The sequence below is a fragment of the Erythrolamprus reginae genome, chromosome 1 (genome assembly GCF_031021105.1).
Source record: "Erythrolamprus reginae isolate rEryReg1 chromosome 1, rEryReg1.hap1, whole genome shotgun sequence".
Lineage (NCBI taxonomy): Eukaryota > Metazoa > Chordata > Lepidosauria > Squamata > Dipsadidae > Erythrolamprus > Erythrolamprus reginae.
In genome coordinates, this window is record NC_091950.1 from 340,391,301 (window position 1) to 340,407,668 (window position 16,368).

The window sequence follows — 16,368 nt, forward strand, 5'->3', positions numbered from 1 at the left end:
ATAAACCTCTGCCAGCGCCCAGAGAAAAGATACACTCCCTTTGTTCTGGGCGCTTGGAGAGGGAATAAACCACTTTGCTGTGGTGACTCCCTTGTGCTGCCTCCCACACACCTGGCGCGAGGTTGCCTTCTGGAGCGTCTGGGCAAGGAAAGGCAAAAGGGGGCGCTTTGCCCTGGCTGGATCAACTCGGCTTCAGCCAAACCACGGAGTCACCATAGTGAAGGAAAGGCGCCGGCTACAAAGCGAGCGAGCAAGAGGAGAGGGGAGCCCTTCAGCATGGGAAGGAAGAGGAAGCAGGTAGCAGCAGCAGCAGCAGCCTTTCAGTCAAAGGAGCGGGCGTTTTCCCCCTCTCGCCCACCTGGGTTTCTCTCTCTGGTGCAATGTATGGGAGGCAGCCTCGCACCGGGTGTATGGGAGGCACATGCTCCTCCTTGCCACCTCAGAGTCCCTCTTTAAAAAAAAAAGCCTTAAAGCCTTAAAGTTTTGGATTTTTTGTTATTCCCCTCATCTCACCTTCTTCCTTCAGCAGCGACCATGCTCCTCCTCTTCTTGGTCCTCTTCCTCCCACCCAAATTTTGAGCTTTTATTTCTTTCCTAATGGGTTTGCACGCATTATTTGTTTTTACATTGATTGTAATATATGGGGAAAATTGCTTCTACCTACAAACTTTTCTACTTAGGAACCTGGTCACGGAACGAATTAAGTCCTTAAGTAGATGTACCACTGTAATTAGCTCCTCTTAAAATTGCTATGCATTTTGCTCAAAGGAAAGGCTGACTAAAAAGCTCAATATTTTTACTAATTTTATATTTATTTAGCATATTGATTTATTCAGCAAACTGAAAAATGCATGTGAGTAGGAAGGACAAGTGTTAGTAAAATGAAATATTACAAAGATTTCAGTTATACCAAAGGAATATGTCAGTAAACTTAATAGTTAAGACAGAAATCAAAGCAGCAATAACATTACTTGCTCTGCATCTTACCTCTCCTCCATTGACGTATTCCATCACAAAACATAGTCGATCCTTGGTCTGGAATGAATATTTCAAAGACTTAAAGGGGGGAAAAATTGCAATTATTAAAGCAGTCTATCTTCCAGCAATAAAGGCAAAGGCAATATACAGTATAATCATTTCCATTCAATTCATATATACCTCAGTCCTATAACTATATAATCAGAAGTAATATGAGAATCAATGAAATTTAACACTCAAAGTATTAAATGACACATAAAATGTAATTTAATTTCAGAATAAAAGCTGCCATGAAAAACCACTTAAAGAGGTGTTTGGGGAAATTCTTCTTAAAAACCTACTATTCAAGTGTCAAATTATGTCTCTTCTCAAAAGCACAGCACAGATGATTTACAGCCTTTTAACATTGTCTGAGGATGAGTATGCACAAACACATGAAAATTCTTTCTATGCCAGTCCTAGAAAAGAAATTAATGCTTCAAGCAAATTGTTAGGAGGAGTACTAAACATTTTAGTTTTGAACAAAGTATAAAAGGAAATCAGGGGAAGGTATGGTTAGAGAGTGAGCTTCTTGGAGTTCTCGGAGAGAGGCAGCATACAAATCTAATATACTATTATTATTATTATTGTTGTTGTTGTTGTTGTTGTTGTTATTATTGTTGTTATTATTATTATTATGTCAATACAACTCAGCAAATGAGATCACTATGCTGGATTTCGTATTTCATCACCAGTCGGGCGCTTCCCAAGTCTTGTGCCGTCTTGTGCCGCCAGTATTATTATTATTGTTGTTGTTGTTGTTGTTATTTAATTCACAAAGGAAGTATTAGTAGTGTCACCAATATTTTTGCATTAATGGATTCAACAGTGATTTCTTGACATACTATGCAAGAAAATCCTGTTTCTGAATAAGTTGCAGGAAATTGACCTGAACCTTTAAAAAATTCAAGCTCAGCTGTTTCTGAATAAATATAGTCTTTATAACCTATTTGCTCAAGGATGGTACTGACAACAAAAAAGATAAAAGAAAATGTGTCCATAGTGATTGTCAATCATGATTGTCCCAAGGTGCTTTTTTAAAAGGCAACTGGACTTCAAAACTGAAGAAGCTGCTTGGATGAGAAGTGAAATATTTTCAAGGGGAAAATCAAGGAAGTCCAATTGCTCTTTGAAAAATACTTTTGGGAAAATGAAATGTCTTTAAAGTGTATATTAATTGCCTTTATTCCACTATCTCAATGTATTTTGGACTTCAGCATTTATCAAACAAATTGCTTTTTTACTTTCAAAAATAGATAATTTCTTACTTCATTTTAATTTGAGAATTACTACCTACCTTCCCTTCATGTTTTATGTCCACTATTACTGGCCTGAAGGTAGCAAACCTTCAATGTCTATGAAATAACACATTTGCATTATCGTATTTTTCGGAGTATAAGACGTACTTTTCCCCCCTCTAAAAGAGGCTGAAAATTTGGTGCGTCTTATATGAGGGTCGCCCAGAAAGTAATGCACTTTTTGTTCCTCACCTGCAGTAATGGTACGAATGTGAAACTTTAGATATACATTATTTGAATTGTCAGGAGTGCATGTGTAAATTTTGTGTTTCTTCAGACAGATAGTGTAGCTGCAGCAGTGTTTTGAAATGGCATTTGTAAGTGATGTACATTACAAACAGTGTGTCATCATTGAATTTCTCACTGTGGAGAAAGAAACTGTTGGGAACATTCACAAACGTGTACAATTTATGGAGAATCTTCAGTCGACAGAAGTACGGTAAGTCGCTGGGCACAGAGGGTGAAGCCATTACAAGATGGTTCGGCAGAGCTCCAAGATTTGCAGTGTTCGGGGTGGCCAGCCATGGCTGTCACACCTGACAAGACGAAGCTTGCTGATGTGCTCATTTGCGAGGACCAACACATAACGACTCAGCAATTAGCACCGAAGCTGTTAATCAGCAAATGAAGTGTGGATGCAATCATCTGTGCTCTTCATTACTCAAAAGTTTGTGCACAATGGGTTCCGCGCTGTCTTACGGTGGAACTCAAATCTCTCAGAAAAAAACATTTCTTCTGAGCTGCTGAAACATTTTGAAGCTGAGGGAAAAGCATTCTTGTCCAGGATTGTGACAGGTGATGAAACCTGGGTTCACCATTTTGAGCGTCATCCTCAATCTCCACAATATAAAAAATTCAAAACAATTGCTTCCAACAGTAAGGTCATGATCACTGTGTTTTGGGACTGTGAGGGTGTCATACTCATTGATGTGATGCCAAGAGGTAGCACCATTAATTCTGAAGACATTAACCAAACTCAAGAAGCACTTCTAGCAACTTCGTCCCCATAACAACCCAGGTGAATGTTTGATTCAACATGATAATGCTTGGGCTCACACAAGTTTGAGGACTTCAGAACACATCACTAAACAGGGTTGGACAGTGTTACCCCATCCACCCTATAGCCCTGACCTATCTCCTTCAGACTTCCATTTTTGAGCTATTAAATTATGCCATTCGCAGAAGACCTTTTGAGGATGACAAAAAGGTGATTTGCACAGTGCAGAATTGGCTTCTAAACAAGGAGTGTACTGACAGGGCATATATGCCCTTGTGTCTCGCTGGAGGAAAGCCATAGAACGGGACGGAGATTATGTGGAAAAATAGGAAGTGTAGAAGGAACATCATTCTTTCTTGTGTGAAAGTTTCATTGGAGGAAAGCCATAGAACGGGACAGAGATTATGTGGAAAAATAGGAAGTGTAGAAGGAACATCATTCTTTCTTGTGTGAAAGTTTCATTGTGTTGAATAAATAATTGTTGAAGAAAAAAATGTGGTGCATTACTTTCTGGGCAACCCTCATACTTCAAATGTAGCTTTTTTTTTTTTTTTTTTTGCTGTCGTGAGACCTCTGCGGCTAAAACAGCTGGAATGACATGTTCCCAAGCCGACGTTCACTGCTGCCAGTTGAGGGCTCTAGTTCGGGTCTTTGCGGGGTATGCCCCTCCTCTTCCCCGCCCCTCCAGGGCAGTTCTGAGGTCAGTTCCATAAGAACCAAAAAACCCTGGGTGGCGGGAATTTGGGGTTCCTGCAGAGCATGGAGAACACCATACTGCCGCAGCGCCTGGCCATACCCCTCTCCCCCCCCAAAATAAATTATTGTGCCTAGCAATGTATATATCCAACTAATTGTCTATTTGGCTCACAAAATTGTTCAAGTGACCAAAGGCCCAATACCATGACTTACTAGTCCCAAATACTACCCAGTCTAGGGAATATGAGATACTAAAGATATTAATATCAAAGTTGAAAAAGTAATTTACTGCATACTGAATAAATTGTCAGAAATAATCACTGGGATTTTTATCTTTTATCTTAAAAAAATTGCATTGTACTGGAATTTGTGATTGTTTATGATAAAATACGTATCTTATTTATTAGATGGCAATAATTTATTTATTTAATTAATTAATTAATTAATTTCTAGGCCGCCCTTCTCCAAAGACTCGTTATTGGTCTTGTTCCACCCTATATATTATAGAAGAAAATGAATTAATGCTAGAACGTCTGATCTAGCTCTTCAATGTGCATTATGTTTTTCCTAGCAAAACGTTTCTCTTGGATCGCCAATATATGTCATTTGGACTGGATCTGAAATAGGTCTTTGCATTTTGATACTATAGGTTGCCCCATTTATCATCTCAACAAGAATACTAGCAAGTTAAACACAACCTATCTTTATATATATGAGTCAGTTCCAGCCAATCTTCTCAATAAATTTATTTAGCATCTTTATCAGTTGGGATTTTTAAAGCATTTTTTTGTGTTCTGACTGTTTTAGGTGATTTAGCTGAAAAGGCAAATCTCTCTGCCTTTCTTTGATATATATATATATGGGGGTAAATCCCACTTTAAGATAGGGGTGAGTAGGAAAATGGGGGTATGTTGGAATGGTGAGTAACAAGGCATATAAAAAGAATGTAGATCACCCATTCTTTTTTTTAATGTATATTCAGCCACCTGCCTCTAAGTAATTGCTGCATACACAGAGTTCAATGCACTACTTTAAAAAAATAAAGCAATATAGTAGGATGGGTGATTCGAAGGGAAAAAAAGAAGGGGGGAGGGAGGGACAGAGACAAAACCAGACAAAAGCATGATGTAATCCATACAATCATGTTTTTGTGTTAATACTTTATTCAGTGTTATATAGGTTTTTTAAATCTTTAAATATTTTAATTAATTGGATTATTATGATTTGTTTCACTTGGTGTGAGCTGCCCCGAGTCTTCGGAGAGGGGCAGCATACAAATCCAAATAATAAATAAATAATAAAATAGGTACACTGAGTTTCAGGATGCATTTAAACAACTGAAAATATTGTGTTGGTAGATTGTTGGTTGAACACAGAGAAGCAATTGGTACAATTTATTTAAATGTCAATACTGTTGGAAGAACATGACAAAACATTAATAATGTATGATATAATTGAAGATATTGGTTATCATTTTCAAAGACCTATCTGACTGGGTATCTTCAAGACCATCCTCTCTGAAGTAAATTGCCAATCCAGTGAAATCATGGAAAGAAGTTTTGCTTAATGTCCTATACCTGAGGGAATTCCAAAAACTCTCCATCTTTTACATTTGGTAACAAAGTTTTGAATATATACCCAAACTATTATGCACTTGAAATCAGCATAAAATATCTTAATCAAGAATTGGACTTAACCAAAAGACATTAAAAATATGCTATGATGTATTTAAAATATTTCTATGAGATCTGTTAGAAAAGTATCCAACCTTTTTTTTTTTTTGCGTAAACCTGATGGATTTGAATCAAGCATGCTTGCATGAGCTGACCTTGAAACTTCATGCACATGTGTGAATTTTTTTCCTCCTGTCAATAGCATCTGTTGCTGGCAAGCAGCATTTGAGTGAGGTAGTGTGTAGTGCTCTCATCATTGCAGGGTTTTTCATTGCAGGAAAAATGATGGAATGACTGGAGCAGCGCTACTGCATCAAATTTTGCCAGAAACTGGCCGACAGCCAGGTGGAAACCATTCGGAAGATTCAGACAGCTTTTGGTGACGATGTTATGGGCATCACAAAGATTAAGGAGCGGTTTAAAGATGGCTGTACATCGGTGGAGAGTGAGTCATGCTCCGGTCGGCCATCAACATGCCGAAATGACCAGGTCATTACCAAAGTGAACGCTGTGGTGATGCGGGACCATTGTGTGACTATCCGAGAAATTGCGGAAGAGGTGGGCATCAGCACTTTAGTCATGAAAAAAAGTGGCGGCGAAATTTGTGCCGAAGGTACTGACTAATAAGAATAATTTCCAAGCAGTTTTACAAAATACTGTAAATTTAATTATCTATACTCACTGTTAGAAAAGGATGTCTAGTGTTTTTCAATACTCTACTTTCTGTAAGAGTGTGAGCCACTTCATCCTAAAAAAAGAATGCAATATTAAAGTTAGTAATTTGGAAAGAAAAACTAGATCAAAATATTATTGTAAAAAAAATGAAGAAATATCTGGAATGTCATACACTAATTATTTTTAAGGGAGAGTAAACAGGGCATTCAAAAGCTTCAAAAGGATACATCATACATGATATTTTATTCACATTAAATCTATAACAAACAGTACTATTACAACACTACGATAAAATAATTTTAGTCTCCCATACTACTGAATTATGGAATCCAGTATTTATTATTAAGAAAATTATGCAGTGTTTCCTTGAATAATCACTTTTTTAAAGTATAAAAGTATAGAAGGAGATGCAAAACGTTTTGTGAGTTTTCTAATCTGAAGTGGGCCATTATGACTTATAGACTAAAGTCAGAGTTGTCTGTCAAGGATTAGACTCTTTTGGTATGTTCAGAATGGCCTCTTTTGGTATGCTATGACAGCAAAATATTTTCATTTTGTAATATTTGACGTATCTTTAAAATGTGCCACCATAGAAATATATAATTAAGATCTGGAGCACGAATGCTGTAGACTACGACTGCTATGACATACCGTATAAACAGTATGGTATTCATCAAGAATGACATGTCGCACAAAAGCCATTGAATCTGTACGGACGGGCCATAATTAATCAGCAAAAAGTATCTTTGAATTCAATTTGATACAGTTCTGTCCCAATATCCGATGTTAAAAAAATTAGAAAGTAAGGTGAAAAAACTCTGCCTGAAATCCTGGTAAGAGTCAATTATTCTGCAACACACAGTCACAGACTCATTTGGTATGGGCAGTTGGTGTCACAGTATACTAACTGTGCATTCCTTGCTTCATTATAAGCTTGGCTATTTTCTTGCAGACATTTCATTCCCCAAACTAGGTAACATCATCAATGATAGTAAGGGGTGGGGTTTGCTCTCAGTTTATATTCTAGTGGCTCGGCTCGTCAGTGTTCATGGGGGTGAATCTCTCTTAGAGATTCTTTGGTTGAGATGTTTACTTTTGGCTGTTTACTATTATATTAAATGTATACTCAGATGCAAGCTACTGAGGTTTTTAAGAATTACTTTATAGAATTACATGATGGGACTGTAGGACGAGAAGAAGAAAAAAGAATTTCTGGGAAAGAACAGTTCTTACATTGCGATGAATCCCATTTCCAGTCTCCATTCAACCAGGAGACATATATTTAAGAGAAAAGTTAAGAAGATAGTATAAATATTCTTGTTAACTTTAAAGTTTGGATGTGTCTGATTAAAGCTTTTATATCACAATATAAAGAAGTTTAAGAAGTTATCTTATAGATACTTTATTCCAATAAGATTTATAGAAGTGAAAATAAACTATTTACAACAAAATTATATTAAACACATAAACATACCTTTGCAATAATAACTTCTTTTTTTAAAATTTTCATAGCATAATATTTCCCACTTGCCTTCTCCCGGACCAGAATAACTTTGCCAAAAGTGCCTTTGCCAAGTAGTTTTAAATAATCAAAATCATTCATTGTCTGTATAAAGTATAAGATGAAAAATTAATGGAATTCACAGCTTGCAGATATTGTGTTCATTAAAATATTGCTGTCCACTAGTAAAGTCTATTGTTATCAAAAAACAAGCTATTCTTTTCAAATCAGTGTGGTATGATTCCAAATTCTGATCTCATTTTACTATTAATATTTACGATATATGAAAACATGTACACATTTGAAAAGGAAGTACTGTACATCAATAGATCCTACATAGTATAGACAATTATATAGCATAGAGAATAGTAACTACAGTGGTACCTCGAGATACGAGTTTAATTCGTTCCGGACCTGGGCTCTTAAGTCGAGCAGCTCTTATCTCGAACGACTTTTCCCCATAGGAATTAATGTAAATAATTTTAATTGGTTCCAGCCCTCAAAAAACTCACAAAGTTAGTCTAAATTATGCAGAAAGACATGTTTTTAATGAAGAAATGTACATATACATATAAATGAATAATGAAGTTTCTTTCACTTAACTTGTAAACTTTCTTAAACTTTTAAATTTACATATGTTCAACTTCTCTGCCACCCAATCCTGTAGGACAGAGGTCCCCAACCCTTTTTGCACCAGGGACCGGCTTTAAGCGATCAAGAGAGGAATGGGTGAATGAATGGACAGAGGGTGGGAAGGAAGGAAGGAAAGAGGGAAGGGACAGGAACAGAGGAAGGAAGCAAGGAAACTTATGAAAGGGGAGAGTAAGAGAGGAATGAGTGAAGGGAGGGAGGGAGGGAAGAAGGTGGGAAGGAGAAAGAAAAGAAGAAATAGAGGAAGGGAAGGTAAAAGAGAGAAAGAAAAAGAGCAAGAAAGAAAGAAAGAAAGAAAGCAAGAAAGAAAGAAAGGGGGAAGGGACAGGAACAGAGGAAGGAAGCAAGGAAACTTATGAAAGGGGAGAGTAAGAGAGGAATGAGTGAAGGGAGGGAGGGAGGGAAGAAGGTGGGAAGGAGAAAGAAAAGAAGAAATAGAGGAAGGGAAGGTAAAAGAGAGAAAGAAAAAGAGCAAGAAAGAAAGCTGCAAGCACCCCCCCGAGCCCCCCAGGCCGGCTGCAACCTTTTAAAACACGTGCGCCGCTTCGCAGCTGTCTCCTGAAGCCGAACGCGGAAGTTAGTGTTTGGCTTCAGGAGACAGCTCCTTGGCGCTTGTATCTCGAATTTGGGCTTGTAAGTAGAACAAAAATATCTCTCCCCTCCCAGCTCTTATCTCGAGTTGCTCTTAAGTAGAGCAGCTCTTATGTCGGGGTTCCACTGTATTTGATTTATCAAAATGTTTTGCAACTCCCACTTTTAGAAACATCCATCAACTACAGAGAAATATGATAATTCAAAAACCTTTAACAGGGTCATACTGTTGACTCTGAAGCTTCATGTGAACATTTCTTACATCAAAAAGTGAGCTCAAAGTACTATAACATGAACAATCAACCTATTTGTTTTCTTTGCAGAGTTTGCAAATTTCTTGTTTTTAAACCAGCTTTAAAATCTTTTAAGTGGACTAAAATGATTTTTTGTTCTGTAAACAAGTCGCAATTATCTCTAGAAGGTCAAAATAGAAATCTAGTAGCATTTCTTGTTTAAAAATATACTTCAGAATATACTTCAGAACTAAAAAGGTAATTTTTAAAATGTAATGACCCCTAGGAAGAACACGTTTATAAAGGAAAAATACAGCTTAATAAATAGAATTATTTCAAAGTCTAAACATTATTTACAAGCTGCTGAAAGCAATCTCATGTGATAGTCTATCATCTCTTATAGTGGTTAATGGTGGATAGGAAAATAACCCTTTGTCCCAAATAATCATTAACAGATATTCCTATACTGTACTGCACTTTTAAGCAAGCTAAGTCTAAACATCTTTTATTAATACTTTTATTAATCTTTTATCTTTTATTAATACTTTTATGAATACATTCTTATGAATCACATTAACAAGATGAGATTTGGTCATCTAATAAGACAGTTAATCTTCCAGTTGCATCCTCCTAAAGACAAATGTGCACAATGATAATGTTCTCAGTCCTTCTAATAATCTCAGCTAATAACTATAATCAAACTGTCATATCTGCCTTATAGGAAACATAATGTGTTATTTTTCTTATCAGATCGCAGTAACTTTTCATGCTCATTTTTCAGGATATATTAAAACAGTAAGCCAATCAATACGCAATATTCTACTGATGATATAAAAATTTTAATATTAGTAATGGTATTTCTCTGATCACCATTAAAGCCCCCACACAAGTATCAATATATTGAAGATATCTATTTGAGCATACACCAATAAATCACATTATTTTTAACACTTATTCTATTTAAATAAATATATAACATGATCTTTGCTAGAAAAAAATGGAGAAAAAGAGAGAAAAGAGGAGGTTGCATATTTGCATTCTAGTAAATTGATAATTCTCCCTCCTTCCTCCCTCCATGTGTGTGTGTATGTGTGTTAGGTTTATATTTTGTTTTTATGTTTTATTCGTAACTCAAAATCAGTAGTTTGATATGGAAGAAGGAAGGAAGGAAGGAAGGAAGGAAGGAAGGAAGGAAGGAAGGAAGGAAGGAAGGAAGGAAGGAAGGAAGGAAGGCATATGTATAAACAAGACAGAAATATAGACCCAAACTGAAAGAAAAATAAATAAAAGTATACATTGACTAATAAGAACAAAACTTTTAAGTCAACGTAAATATGTAATTATGTGGTGAGGTGATAATATATTTTATTATTATACCCGGTAATCTTTTTTATTTGTTCTTGTTTATAGATTAATATCACCAGAAGCCTCCTCAGTAGAGTTTCTTCTCCCTGACCACATCTATAAAGATGACTATAATTAATTTTTGAGTAATAATGAAAATCAACTGATTTTCCAACTGATAAGCATAAAAAAGACACTATTAATTGCTCGGAAAAGCTAACCTGGCCCTAAAGTCAAACTTACTTAGCTGAAGCTTAGCAGTCTTATTCCTAATGAACGTAAAATAAGGACATTCTACAAAACAAAATTTTCTTCCAAGAAACTTTTTAATATGCAATTTATATTCTCTGACAAGCTTTCAGCTAGCTTTCACTTTTTACCCTCATTCTTGTATCATCACATAAGAGAATAATTATTTCACTAGCTGTTACAAAATGTAAACAACATTTGTGATGGAGAAGAGGTAGCATTACTAAATTACAGTGATGCTCAGAATTAACCCATTATTTTTCACTATTATTCTCGTTAAAGAAGTAACTAGTGAACAAACAATACAAATTTATAGCAATAAGTATATATGGAAAATTTGCATCCTGTCTATCCAGAAAATGTTTGCTAATATTCAAAACCAGTGATATGTCAAAGGCCAACAAAGCCAATGAAATTCAAGTAAAAGGTAGATTAAAGATAAAAGCATATTTAAAATATCATAAGCAAACAGTCAATAAACACAAACCACAGAACTACAGTTAGTTTGATAAATATCTTGTGTATGCAGAACACTTGCTAATCCAAAGTAATTCCTTTGAATTTTAGAATGTCAGCTGATAAACTCTGGCACAATTTTAATGTAGCAACTAATATGGTTTATAATTATAAACTGTATATGAACTTTAGTTTCACATAGTTTCATCTACTTTTCCTGTTTCCATAATAGCAGAAAATATGTCTGTAACTGTTGTGGTTGGCTCTGGCCCAGCTCCTGCCCCAAGGAATGTGGATGTGGATGTGGGGGAAACATCCACACCCCACAGGTCTGTTTTGCTCCCGATAGAATCTCCCACCGAAGGCTCCTCTGACGAAGGAAGCGTGAGTAGCAGGGAAGGGGGGAGTTTGGCAGACAGCCCAGGAGGAGATCAATCATCCTTATCATCCCTGGATTCTGAACAAGAACTTATGACAGATTGTGTGTACCAGCAAATCCCTTTGACATTTAAAAAGGGAGTTTTTTCTGCTTTTCTGTTGATAAAGACTTTTGGTTTTCCTTCTATTGTGTGGTGTGTGTCTTTCTGGACTAATTACCCTGTAATTATGGGCGGTTGGGACACGCCGGCAGAACAGTAACTAATAGCAATAAAACTTTTAAAAAATGAATTAACCAATTTTCTAAATACCTTTCTTTTATGGTGGGTTGTCGAGGCATCCATCTCTTCCTCTCCAATGTTATCAATCTGGGATGTTGGGCTGCAATTCATTCTTTCCTCTTCTTGCCTTTGAAGTCTGTCTGCTACTGCTTGGATGGCTTCTGTCCATTCTTCCCTATTGATGTATATAATTAGATAAATTCCTAAAATAATGCAAAACATGTTCTGACTGATATATACATTAAAAATACAGAACAATGGGAGCAAATCAGGTTATTTTCTGTATTCCTACCTACATGTGCTACACTTTGGACAAAAATTTTCTATTACTTTTATTCCCACCGATCATGTTCGTATATACCAGGGTAGGCAAAGTTGGCTCTTCTGACTTGTGGACTTCAACTTCCAGAATTCCTGAGCCAATCATTGTAGCTCAGGAATTCTGGGAGTTGAAGTCCACATGTCATAGAAGAGTCAACTTTGCCTACCCCTGGTATATTTGGGTTGGTTTCTAACAGTACATGTGGGTCAAATCAAGTAGGCAGAGATATAACGAATACTGAATCTCAACTTCCATTACACATCTCCAAGAATCTAAATTCTTGTTTAATTGTTCTCTCAGTTTTCTGTAATCAATCATCACTAGAAAGTTTCTGAACTAAATTTGTATATGACAAGCAAATATTTGTATACGAAATGTTATATGAAAGTAAATCTAAATCATAGTAAAATTTATATACAATCTTTGTAACAGACTAAAATCTAAAGGTAATTAAAACTCAGCATATAACAACAACAACGAGTTGGAAGGAAATTTGGAGACCGTCCAGTCCAACCTCCTGCTTAGGCAGGAAACCCTTCACTACTTCAGACAGATGGTTATCCCAAATCTTCTTAAAAACTTCCAGCATTCATAATTTCTGGAGGCAAGCTGTTCCACTGATTAATTGTTCTAACTGTCAGGAAATTTCTCCTTAGTTCTTAGTTACTTCTCTCCTTGTTTAGTTTCCACCCATTGCTTCTTGTTCTAACCTCAGGTGCTTTGGAGAATAGGTTGACGCCTTCTTCTTTGTGGCAACCCCTGAGATATTGGAACACTGCCATCATGTCTCCCCGGTCCTTCTTTTCATTAAACTAGCCATACCCAGTTCCTGCAACTGTTAGTCATATGTTTTAGCCTCCAGTCCCCTAATTGTTGTTCTTCTCTGCACTTTTTTCTAGAGTCTCAACATCCTTTTTGCATTGTGGTGATCAAAACTGAATGCAGTATTCCAAGTGTGGCTTTAGTTAGTGAAAATTAAATCCAACATGGCTGATCCCCTTGTTCCTTCTCTACTTTTTTGATAACAAAGTTGTCTGCTAGGTTTGTTAGGAACTTGTTGGATCTTCCACTTGGTGCAGAGTTTGTCTCCCAATTGATATCAGGGTAGTTAAAAATCTCCCATTACTATTGTGATGTGCTTCCTACATACCTTAGTTAGCTGACTAGCAAAAAGTTCATCTACCTCCTCTGTTTGGTTGGGTGGCCTATAATATAGACCTATGGCAATGTCATTTCAACCACCACCCCCTTTAATATTGACCCAAATGCGTTCAAGATTATTTTCATTATTATTGTGCTCTATTTCTGTAGATATGTAGTTATTTCTTATATATAGTGCAACTCCTCCTCTTTTATTTGGTCTGTTTCTTTTAAATAATTTAAATTCCTCTAGTTGTATATTCCATTTGTCAGTTTCATCCCACCAAATTTCTATAATGGCAACTATATTATATCTTCCTTCATGCAATCCTGAGTACAATGTTTCCTGGCTATTTCCCATAGCATATTATTGAAATTAACTGTATAATGTAGTCCCAAAGGATTACTCTAGAATGGCTAGGGTAGAGAAGCAGACAATAGGATGGAATAGGATCTTGTAGAATAGGATTCACTTTTAACAATATGTTCTGTATCTAAGCACTCAAATGAATAACCTCCAGGGAATCCTACAGATTTTTTTCTAAAGTCATTCATCTGTCCTCTTTCTCTTCAATTACAGAATAAGAATAATACATCTGAAGGTATCTGACTATGCATCATCTCATAATCAAAGTTCTAATGCCAAGAAAGAGAATGAATGTCAAAGACAATGTATTATCATGTCATGTCAGTCTACAGCTAAAATTGTCACCATTAAAAACAGCTTGTTTGCTACAGCCCTCTCTAAGCAGTTTACAGAGTCAGCATATTTTCCCCAACAATTTGGGTCCTCATTTTATCCACCTCAGAAGGATGGAAGGCTGAGTCAACCTTGAACCTGGTGAGATTTGAACTGCTAAATTTCAGTCAGACAATAGAAGTAGTTTTCAGTACTACACTCTACCCAGTATGTCACCATGACTCATGGTGATAGTGGTAGCTATCATGCTATCGCCAACCAAGCACAACCATCCTGCTGAGGTCTACTCATTACAGACAACTGTTCGCAGGGCAATCCACATGGGATAACTCAATGTGATAAATGATATCTGCCACTATGTCTTTTACATTAATTCCATTTTTATCAATGGAAATAATGTTGAAGAAGTAGTGGCAGATAATATTTATCCCACATACAACTGTCCTGCAGCAAGTTATCCTGCAGTAAATTGGCTGCAGCAAGTTGAACAATGGCAAGATGGTTGCAGGGAGTTGGCAGTGACGAAATGTCCCATTCTGCCTGGAGCAGCAAGAACTACCGAAGAATTGGAAAAGAACTGATATGGTTCCAATCTTCAAAAGTGGGTGGGGGGATGATCTAGGAAACTACAGAACAATCAGACTGACATCATACCTGAGAAGATCATGGAAAAAATAATCAACTAGTGCAGATGCGCGTATCATGCCGCCTTGATTGCATCAGCGGAATCCGGCCCGGCCGCTCTGTTTAGGGTGACCCACTCCCTTTTTAATCAGAGGGGAGTTGGGGAGCCCTTACAGAGTAGTGCCGAGGATTTTAACACGTTTTTCGCTGATAAAATCGCTCAGATCCGGGCGGACCTCGACTCCAATTGGAAAACAGAGTTGGCTGACAACGAGTCAGTTGAGGTGACTGGGCCACGTACTTGTCCATCTGTCTGGGAAGAGTTTGATCTTGTGACACCTGATGAAGTGGACAAGGCCATTGGAGCTGTGAGTTCCGCCACCTGTTTACTGGATCCGTGTCCCTCCTGGCTGGTTTCGGCCAGCAGAGAGGTGACACGGAGCTGGGTCCAGAGATTATCAACGCTTCCTTGGGGAGGGGATCCTTCCCATCATCCTATAAAGAGGCGCTCGTGCGCCCCCTCCTCAAGAAGCCTTCCCTGGACCCAGCCGTACTTAATAACTACCGGCCAGTCTCCAACCTTCCCTTTATGGGGAAGGTTGTCGAGAAGGTGGTGGCACTCCAGCTCCAGCGATCCTTGGAAGAAGCCGATTATCTAGATCCCCAGCAGTCGGGTTTCAGGCCCGGTTACAGCATGGAAACTGCTTTGGTCGCGTTGATGGATGATCTCTGGCGGGCCCGGGACAGGGGTTTATCCTTTGTCCTGGTGCTTCTTGACCTCTCAGCGGCTTTCGATACCATCGACCATAGTATCCTTCTGCACCGGCTGGAGGGTTTGGGGGCGGGGGGCACTGTTCTCCAGTGGTTCTCCTCCTACCTCTCCGGTCGGTCGCAGTCGGTGTTAGTGGGGGGTCAGAGGTCGACTCTGAGGTCTCTCCCTTGTGGGGTGCCTCAGGGGTCAGTCCTCTCCCCCCTGCTATTTAATATCTACATGAAACCGCTGGGTGAGATCATCCAAGGGCATGGGGAGAGGTATCATCAGTACGCTGATGATACCCAGCTTTACATCTCCACCCCATGTCCAGTCAACGAAGCAGTGGAAGTGATGTGCCGGTGTCTGGAGGCTGTTGGGGCCTGGATGGGTGTCAACAGACTCAAACTCAACCCGGATAAGACGGAGTGGCTGTGGGTTTTGCCTCCCAAGGACAATTCCATCTGTCCTTCCATCACCCTGGGGGGGGAATTATTGACCCCCTCGGAGAGGGTCCGCAACTTGGGCGTCCTCCTCGATCCACAGCTCACATTAGAGAACCATCTTTCAGCTGTGGCGAGGGGGGCGTTTGCCCAGGTTCGCCTGGTACACCAGTTGCGACCCTATCTGGACCGGGACTCACTGCTCACAGTCACTCATGCCCTCATCACCTCGAGGTTCGACTACTGTAATGCTCTCTACATGGGGATACCTTTGAAAAGTGTTCGGAAACTTCAGATCGTGCAAAATGCAGCTGCGAGAGCAGTCATGGGCCTACCTAGGTATGCCCA

The 16,368-nt window shown here is 38.2% G+C and overlaps 1 protein-coding gene across 5 annotated transcripts in view; it reads right to left on the bottom strand.

The window, feature by feature from the left end:
* AKT3 (AKT serine/threonine kinase 3) overlaps positions 1 to 16,368 on the bottom strand; it is a 141,627-nt gene that overhangs the window by 46,701 nt on the left and 78,558 nt on the right. For 4 of the 5 annotated variants that reach the window (XR_011557463.1, XM_070734039.1, XM_070734041.1 and 1 more), the window contains 4 exons: positions 12,071 to 12,215; positions 7,831 to 7,962; positions 6,364 to 6,429; positions 988 to 1,056 (listed from right to left, as the gene is read on the bottom strand). Coding sequence is in view for 4 of the 5 variants with exons in the window: in XM_070734039.1 (XP_070590140.1) it covers positions 988 to 1,056; positions 6,364 to 6,429; positions 7,831 to 7,962; positions 12,071 to 12,215 (412 nt within the window). In the remaining variant the exon portion in view is untranslated. The remainder of the gene's footprint in view (positions 1 to 987; positions 1,057 to 6,363; positions 6,430 to 7,830; positions 7,963 to 12,070; positions 12,216 to 16,368) is intronic. The other variant, XM_070734040.1, reaches the window with a different exon arrangement.